Consider the following 9373-nt stretch of genomic DNA (forward strand, 5'->3'; position numbering starts at 1 on the left):
CTTAACCCCCGCCTTAACCGAGCGCATTTGCTCCAGTTTGGCTTTACCCAAATCCGAAAGCAAAAAAGTGGCAAAAAGAGCGACAACATTTTAAAACACACAACTATAGAGTGATGTAAAAGCAACAAAAAAACGTTTTAAAAAAAAGACAAAAACAAACAAAAAAATAAACAAAGAAAGCTACAAAAGAGTGACAAAAAATGTGATGAGAAAGTGACCGACAAAAAAACTATGGAGACATGACAGAAATGATGGCGGTAGAGCAGGTCGTCTCATGATCGGAAGGTCAGGGGTTCGATTCCCACCTCCTGAAAGTGCACACTGTCGTTGTGTCCTTGGGCAAGACACTTCAGCCACATCGCCCCCAGTGTCTGCATACATTGGTGTATGAATGGGTGAGTGGATCCTTACTGTAAAGCGCTTTGAGTGCCTAATGTAGGTGGAAAAGCATTTACCATTTATCATTTACAATGATGAAAAAATGTGACAAAAAAGCGGCGACAATGCAACAGAAACTTACAAACAATTTTGTAGGTCTTAGCTTTCAAATGAGGCATTAATGAGGCTCCAGTCGAGAAGCTTTTAGATTTGGGTAAAGCTAAACTGGAGAAAATGTGCTCGGTTAAAGTGGGAGGTAAGAGATTAAGGAATGCATAACTTAATTTGTCATATCTATTTTTTTATTTTTTAAAGATAACTGCAACACTTAAAACTAATGGTGCATTTCTTTCATCATCATCATCATCATCATCATCATCATCATCATCATCATCATCATCATCATTCTTCACCACCACAGAATACTTGGGAGAATTTTGAGTCAGCTTACAACCTTCTGATTTCCATTGAAAAAAATGAAATAGATTAACTAAGTATAGATGTAAATAACGGAGTGAGATGTCTTGGTTTTATTTGCCTTGAGCCTATCCTTCCCAACGAACGGGGCGGGGGGGAATGGGCGGGGCATGGAATTTTGAGCACGAGGACGATGGGACATGTAGTTTACTCGAAAACATTTGGCACAGCTTTAGCTTTTTGACACGCGGGCAACTTTTAAACACGGAATATATCATACATTTACACTTAAATCGAAAATAAATTAGTTGATTTAAAAAAAAAATGCTTAATTGTCTTCTAGGATGTATCAAAGTGAATAAACACCTCTAGGGTCGTATGCGCTTCGTGCGGGACTTCATTTCCCAGAGTGCTTTGCGTCCGGGCTAATCACACTGTTCATGGCGTCTCTTCGTAAGCTCATGACAGGTCGCCTCCTGACAAACAGTTAGAGCGGCGAAATTACAGTAAGTGATGTTACCTTTTCAATTCTCTTGTCGTTTCCCAACTTTAAACTTTATGTACTGCGCATTTCGAGTTAGTCAGAGCACTGTCGCCCGTTAGATCGCAGCTGCCGGTGCCCTAGATACACAACAACCTCCTCCTCCTCTTCTTCTTGCTATGTGGTCCACAGGTTACAGGGAAGTGATAACGCTGTTGTTATGATGCACTTTAGCCTCTTTAGTTAGCCTGTAGCGGATCCGTTTTAAGCTTCTTGGCTGATTGTTTGACTGCCATCACCCTCAGGATCTGGTTTGTCATCGCGCCTCTGTTTATTTACATTCTGCAGAAGGAGGAAGGCACCAGTCTGACAATGGAGGTGGAAAGTATGCCAAATATGGAGGAAGACAGGCGATTGACCCTGCTGAGGTTTGAGGCCGCAGTGAAAGTGATCAAAAGCTTGCCCCCGGATGGTAAGTAAACAAACAATGGTGGCTTTATAGGCAGGCAAACAGAATGGTGGCAGGCTGTCTTGTGAGGGCCGATGCATTGCAAACAGCTCGATGTGTTGGATCTTATGCTTATAAATCCTAATCTACTTAACACAGTGAGAGTAGCCAATAAGACCTTCCTATGCAGTCGACAACACTGTTACTTTGGGGAAGGGTGGTTTGATATTGCAATGTAGTTCATGTACAGTAGTAGAAGAATAAAACGGTCAGTAATACTAATAACTCATTATATACGGGGTTATAGTTATTGTTTGTGAATATGCAATTTCCACTATAGTTGCACAAATTCATTGCTATTAACTAAAGAGCCTCCTGCAGTGCGAACTCTGCTTCATATGTTCTTGTCCTTGCTGGTTTAACGTAGCACTCTACAATACACTGTTTATTTATTATGTTTGTTTGGATTCTTCTTTTTCTACAGGCCCTTTTCAACCTTCCAACGACATGATGCTGAAATTCTATAAGTTTTTCAAACAAGCCACGGTGGGGCCTTGTAACATACCACGGCCTGGGTTTTGGGATGCGGTTGGCAAAGCTAAATGGTAATAATAACAAATGTACAACCAGTTACACCAGGATAGAATTAGTTGCTCTATAGTGACCCCAGACGCGTGACCTCTGGACACACGTAGATCGCTGTTTGCCGTAGATTCGGTGTGGCCTCCTGCTGCTTTCCCCGCCTCGCGTTACTCCCCGTCTGAAGGATCAAGTTGTGTTAGTCGATCTCTGGACTTCAAACGCTGTGAAAAGCTTAACTCATTACCAAATCACAAAGTTGCCAATCCCTAGTTAAACAGTTTCTTTTCCTGGCAATAATTTTTACCCTCATTTGGTTGCTTGGTACCTTTGACCCGTGATATTTTTTTGAGATAAGCAGATCACACTAACCTTGAATAAACTTGGCGTGTGTACAGAGCACAACGCTACCTCAGGTGGCCCAAAATATTGTAAATCCTGTGTTTTACTTGTGAATAATTTACGTTTGTTTGATGTAGGGACGCCTGGAATTCTCTTGGAGATATGTCCAAAGAAAAAGCAATGGCTTCGTATGTGGATGAAATGAAACTGGTAGGTTTTTATGCTGTACTAAAAATATTGTCCCAGTTGGGGACAAATAGGAAAAAACTTAAAAATGACCAGCAATGCACCACAAGTAACATTTTTAAATTTTAGACATTTTAGATTTTCTTTGAATTTACATTTACTCAGGATGTTTGTACTGCTGAAATGGACACAGTCATTTAGCAATGTTTAGAGAGTCTTTTATTGTTTGTTAGATCCTGGAGGGCATGCCTGTGACCGGGGAGGTGGAGGAGCTGTTGCAGGTTCTGGGTCCGTTCTACGAGCTGGTGGAGGAGAAGAAGAAGAGGCTCACACAGATCTCTGACCTAAGTGCAGGTGTTTGTCTGACTGTCCCACACTGGACACGTGTCTCTCACACTTTACCCTTGAACTTTAACCTTTTCTTTTAAAATGTGCTTTTGGCATGCTCAGCCCGTTTGACACAGTTTGCTAGGCAACTGGAAGGCAAGTAAACTTGTGCAATATCCCTCTCCCTGTTTGGTGCTCTAGTTCAAATGTATTTTGTAGCCCTTTGACTTTTAACGTAGTGAAGTTTTAGCTTAGAACTTAGTTTACAACTTGAACAACATCAAGCTTTGAGGACAGAGTTAACACAATGCAATACCCCATTACAATCCTTCCCATTATATTATCTAGTTTCATTGGGACCAACTGTGAAAACATGCAAAGTATTGGTCTTGTCGATCTTCCAAACCTTATCTATGCAAATAACTTACCATAATGGTAAACTGGCATCTTCAAGAATCCTTCAACCCAATGTTGCAACTTAAAGGCCCTGTACTCGATTTTTTTGTCAGCAAACAATGAAACCGGGGCACAATATCCCTGTAGATTAACATCATAAAGTCTGATCAATCGAGTCTTGAGTGAGATCTTCATGACTTTACAATGAAAAAGAGGGTTAGTAAAGTTTAGTTGTTTAGTTGTTAGTTGTGGTCCAAGCTCATTCCTAACTTTCCTAACCCATTTGTAACACCCCAATTCTTCAGAGGGACTTTATTTGTAAAAGCTTTGTTCATGATTGATTAAAAATAGAAATGTCTGCTTTTACAATATCCTGAAAAATGACAGAAATGTGTAGAGGGCCTTTAAGTCTAACTTCAAGGATACTTTTTTGAGAACCATCGATTCTCTGTTTCACACTCTGACAATGGCCTCTCTGTCGCGCAGGGTTCGGGACAATGATGAATTCAGTGCAGACCAAGAGCGTGGCGAAGGACGTTGTCAGGAGCATGGAATTGAACGGCACTCTGGAGACGAAGCCCAAGTTCACGTCTGTAATGAAAGATTTATCAGACGAGGAGCTGCAGGAGGAGGCTGAGGAAGACGATGAAGAAGTATTACAAGAAAGTAAGAAAGGTATGTCGTATCTAGGCCTGGGGCGGTAACCGGATTACCGCCATACCGCGGTCACGTGACGCACACCGCGGGTCTGAGTTCCTCACTGTCATCACCGCCAAAAAAACTGCCTTTAAGTGTACGAAATTTAACTAGAAAAGGAACTAATAATAAACCAGAACAAGTGTCTCAACGAAAAAACTAACAAAAGTCTCAAAAAAGACCAGCCACAGGTGAAAATAAAATGAAAAACCAGCCGCCCTGAGCAGGTGAGGTGCAGCAGTCACATATCAGGCCTACGTGAGCGCGGAGTGTGTGGGTGACGAGATACAGCTCCATATGCACATGAGGCGCATTTACTTAAAGTTTAGACTGGGCCTATTCAATAGGTGACGCGAGGGCAAACAATTAAATCTGACCCGCGTCTTATTTTCCATAAAATAATGTTTTGGCATTATCCGCGCCACGGCACTCTGCGGCGCATTCGCTCCGCTTTGCATAGCTGTGTTTATGCGGCTCCGCTACCGTCACCTCAGAGCGGCTGAAAGGTAAACATGGCTCTGTAAACCGGTGAAAAACGGATAAACTACAAAGACAAGAGGCTGATCGTTGAACAGACTGGCAGATTTGACCAAACCCAAGGACAAGGACAAGGACAAGGACAAGCGTCGTGTTTTCGGACTTTCTCACGGATTATCATGGAGGAGCAGGACTCTTCGCAGTCCTCGGCAGGTGGACAGAGCGTGTTTTCCTTCTTCATCAGTACAAAGGGCCTCACCAGTAACTTAAAGGTAAGGAACTTTAGTTTTGGAGGTGTTTACAAAGCGGGTGATGAAGCTGATGTAGCGTGAGTTTGGGGAAACTGCACCGGGCTGGCACGAGTGTTCAACCGGTCAACACGCGTGTTAAGCCTCGCTGTCTGGACTCTAACTAAAGCCAAATAATATCAGAACAATTCATTTGACAGGTAAATGTTTGCTTCCTTCCTTTCACTCAATTTGATCTGCATTTGTGGGAAACGTGAAGATACAAGCGCAGAGATGTTTCTTTGCGATGGTAGGAGTGAAGGGGCTAAAGCTGAATAAATGATCACGCAAACATAAGCGTCATCTCATAATAAGAGCCTAATTCACTCAGTTTTTCATAAAGCGCCAGGTCTGGCAGGAGAACAGCGGCTCAGGTGCACCTCACCTGTTCAAATGTGTGTCCCCCACCTTCGAAACGCTGCTGACACCAGTGAGCGGTATATCGCGAAACCGCGGGAATTTGTTGATTACCGCCCATGGTATGAAAAAATCCAAACCGGCACAGCCCTAGTCGTATCAAATACTAAGGGTTGAAAATATTATTGTCAATTATTACAGTAGTGGAAAATGTGGCTTTGCATTTAGCCTTTTTAGGTATTGGCTAAATATTGGTCCACTTATTTAAGTTTTCTATCCAGGCAGGAACTTTCAAATCTAATTAAAAATCTAAATCTGCATGCTGCTAAAGTTTCACTTGTTGACACATTAACCTTAATAGTTCGACACGCTCCCCATTTTTTAGGCCTTACAATATATCTGTAATCAACAAAACATTTATTTACTAGCCTTAAACTACTCCAAAAGACTTCATGACTTTGTATATTAACATGCACTGTACATACGATAAAAGTATATTATTTGTAATGCAGAGAGGAGATCACCAAAGAAGAAAGGTTCAGCTCGAAGGCATTTGACCAACGGTAAAATGGCCAATGGTGACGCTCACCTCACCAACGGAAACCACTCTAAAGCTGCTCTGAACATCGGTGATTCCCAAGAGGTTTCGGAGCTGGTGCTGAACGGACATCACGATCACGCAGGTACAAAATGCTCTTCCTCGACTATAACTCCTGTATAACAGCGTAGGGCCCATGGGATAACATGTGATTCCCAGGTTATGTGAGGACATTCTGCCAAAGACTTATTGTTGTTCAATGCTAGAGCTTTGGGGATAATCGAGTTCACCTTTGGACACAAATAACAGGGAATTAGGTTTTTTACATTTTCATAACAATGCCTACAAAATCTTGTGAGTGGAAATATGTACCCTTGAGAGGCTACACAAACTTTGGGGCAACATTAAAACTCCTGCTACTGCTGGACAAATAAACACTTTTTACTTTACTATAAATTTTGATTATTTGACGTACATGATGATTAAATTAATTTCATTCCCTCCGTGGATGTTGCAGCTCCCAATCACGTGGCCAGTGACTCGGACAGCGAGGTCTACTGCGACTCCATCGACCAGTTTGGCCAAGAGGAGGTAATTTTTCCCACTTTTGGAGAATATTGTCAATTTGAACCAATAAAACTTGGAAGTAGTTGATGTTGCTGTAAAACCTCCATGCACATTAAAGCAAAAATGTGTATAAGACTTTGTGAGAAATCAGGTACAGAAGCTTTAACTAAGTTTATCACATGTATGTTATCTTCAGAACTCAGAGGTTCACCGTTCAATTGACGACTTGGAAGATGGGGAGAGTCCCGGTCTTCAGCACTTGGCGGGCCCAGTGCAGGAAAACGTTGGGCCCCAGGGAGTCCAGTGCGGAGGGGAGGACGGGGAGAACGCAGGCCCCAGGCAGAGACCCAAGACGGGAGGGGAGATGCCCGGCAGCTCCTTGATCAGACATGGAAGAGGTATTTTTAAAAGGTCTTTTTGCTACGTAAGTGACATTTCTTTTAAGCTTTATGTTTCTTTCTTTCTGTCAGGTCCTGCTTCACACGGGCCTGGCTCGGGACCTTTAGCGCCCATGCACAGCACTGGCGATGGAGACGGGGGTAACTGGGGCGGGGCAGGAGCACCTGTACTGAATCTGGACGAGCAGATCGTGGTAGCGCTGGCCAGATTGCAGGAGGACATGCAGAGCGTTCTGGAGAGGCTGCACACTCTAGAGGCACTCACTACATCCCAGGTTGGTCCTCGAAGCGTTAATGTATCGCCCTAACCAGTGAGAAGAAAATCAAATTTGCTCAATGTCGTTAAGAAGTTGTACGTGATGCTCTATTGATCCTCTTGTTATGTACTTATTATGTGTACTTATTTTAACAGGCTCGTTCATTGGCTTTGTCTTCACCTTTGCCGGCCTCCCCAGTGAACAAGAAGAATCGGGTAAGCATGAACTAATATAATCCCAAAAATACCAAAGATTTCCTTAAGACTGAAATACATTTTTAACTCTTTTTTTTTTTCTTCTAGAACCCTTCCTGGTGGCCGTTTGACATTTCTCCCACAAGTTTGGCCTTCGCCGTTATCTGGCCGTTCGTAGTGCAGTGGCTTTTGCGCGTGTTCCTGCACAGGAGAAGGAGGTACGCTATCTGAAAGCTCGCTCTGCCTATGAAGATTTTCTCAGCCTTCATGATAAAAATGTTGTTTTCCAGACGGATCAACTGAAAACCTGATTGGGTGTGACCATTCATATCAACGTCCAGATGGGTTGCTAGTGGCTAAGACTCCCCATTGCGTAGACTGCGACCCGTAATTTGCTTTTGCACTATGAAGAGGGCACCAGGAGCGTATCTTCAATGATGTTCTATGGAGGCGGAGTGGGAAGTATCAGGGCGACCTTTTTAGTGAACACCACTGCTCAAATAGCAGTGTTTAAAGGTTAACTATCAGTGACTGCGGTAGCTTTCCCTAATTTTTTAAGGCTTAGTTGCTACAAATTGCATTTTTGTTTTGCTTGTTGTATGGTTCATTTACATAAATCCTGTTTTTCACTAGTCGCCCATGCAATGCTGCTAAGTACAATAACTGTAGAGTAGAACAGAGAATTGAATGTAATCTCATATTGTTCAAACGATTTCAATATTTATTGCTTTTAGAGGTAGTTACTATGAAGGAAGTGCAAGAACTTTAGCTGTGTATGATGAATAAATGCTATAACGGTATATGAGATGCCTGTGCATTATCATCGCCTTTCGGTTGATTGGCCCATCTCCAATCTTTTTCAAATGGAGCTGAACAGGAATTGCCCACCTCGAATCCACTCTTGTCAGAACCCGGTGTTAGATGTTTATTTCCCATGCATTTGTATTCTTTCACACAGCTAATAAGAGTTTAAGGTAGTATTTTAATCCACAAAAATGGTGATGGGGTCACAGGGTTACATAAAAAATCTATGAGTTTTCTAAAACATTTTAGCTGATTTTGAACATTATTGTAACGTAGAATCTGAATTTTTATGTCTCCCCTTGGCTGGGGCCCGGTTGTAGCCAGCTTTCAACAAAATCTTTATGGTTATATTCTTTGGCATTTCTAGGAAGTGATCTCCCGTAGGAAATAGTAACAGTGCCTGTATATAGCTTTCATAAATTGTGACCAACACACGCTCGTTTGCAAGCACAGCTGCTTTGTGTTCACCAAAAACATTTGTTGTAAATCACCGTTGTTTTCTATGGGAGTGGATTTCCAGGTGGGCTTTCCTGCTCCTGAGCTCCTTAAAGAAAAGTGCCTCAACATCACAAGGTACAATCATCTGTGGCTGTATAATTTGATTCTTCCACTACATGTAGCAGGACCAAATAAAGCCAGAAGTCCTACCAATAGTGAGCCTCTTTAAAGTCCCAACTTTGATTCTGCCTAATTGAATATTGTCATATTTTGTTGTATAAATCGTGTTATGATTACTGTAAGAGTGTTTTGTGAACACATAAAGAGTGACAGTAGTGAAACCTGTTGCTTGCAAAGCTCTACACATATTGTATGTTTTAGCTGTACAAATTATTTAGAGAATTGAAATGCAATATTTTGATTGCATTCCCTATGTGCTACTAATGTAATGATGATCTATATGACAGAGGTTTGCATCAGCACTTATCTTTTCAGAGCCATTTTGTTTAAATTAAATAGTTTACCTTTCTACTGAGAAGGCTTTCTCACCTCTCTGCCTGTGGATAGAGCGGTGTCCGCATGTGATAATCTAAACCTCTAATAAAGTTTTCAAAATTACAAGCGTTTGTGATTGCAAAGTTCTCTTGTTGGTTTTAGCATTGTGCTTTGTCTTTACAATAGCAATCACATGGATTACAGACATCCCAGTCAAACTGTTACATGTCCCGGCAGTTGGATGGAACAATTCAGATAGAATATAAACCGAGTGTACGGACTAACCTCTGCGACTTTGTTGTCTTGCTTAA

At 41.9% G+C, this 9373-nt stretch overlaps 1 protein-coding gene across 3 annotated transcripts; it reads left to right on the forward strand.

Annotated features, from left to right (window-relative positions):
* The first annotated feature begins 1213 nt into the window (after positions 1–1213).
* On the forward strand, positions 1214–8316 carry acbd5a (acyl-CoA binding domain containing 5a). Of its 3 annotated transcripts, none has more exons than XM_079575952.1 (13): positions 1214–1301; positions 1625–1748; positions 2209–2329; positions 2783–2855; positions 3065–3185; positions 4041–4229; positions 5884–6054; positions 6427–6500; positions 6673–6874; positions 6947–7149; positions 7287–7346; positions 7434–7543; positions 7616–8316. In XM_079575952.1, exons 2-13 carry the CDS (start codon positions 1649–1651, stop codon positions 7626–7628), a joined length of 1437 nt encoding a protein of 478 aa, XP_079432078.1. In that variant the 5' UTR covers positions 1214–1301; positions 1625–1648; the 3' UTR covers positions 7629–8316. The 3 variants fall into 3 exon arrangements, with proteins under 3 accessions (XP_079432078.1, XP_079432080.1, XP_079432079.1); XM_079575954.1 differs by having other exon boundaries at positions 4041–4220; XM_079575953.1 differs by having other exon boundaries at positions 1226–1301; positions 1582–1748.
* The last annotated feature ends 1057 nt before the right edge of the window (positions 8317–9373 follow it).

The sequence above is a fragment of the Gobius niger genome (assembly GCF_951799975.1).
Source record: "Gobius niger genome assembly, chromosome: 18".
Taxonomy (NCBI): Eukaryota; Metazoa; Chordata; class Actinopteri; order Gobiiformes; family Gobiidae; genus Gobius; species Gobius niger.

Excerpts from the sequence above, each read along its gene's own strand:
- acbd5a (XM_079575952.1), top strand. The coding sequence starts at position 1,649 with ATGGAGGTGGAAAGTATGCCAAATATGGAGGAAGACAGGCGATTGACC. Across the intron at positions 6,501-6,672 it reads ACCAGTTTGGCCAAGAGGAG|AACTCAGAGGTTCACCGTTC; the intron begins GTAATTTTTCCC and ends TGTTATCTTCAG. Across the intron at positions 7,150-7,286 it reads AGGCACTCACTACATCCCAG|GCTCGTTCATTGGCTTTGTC; the intron begins GTTGGTCCTCGA and ends TTATTTTAACAG.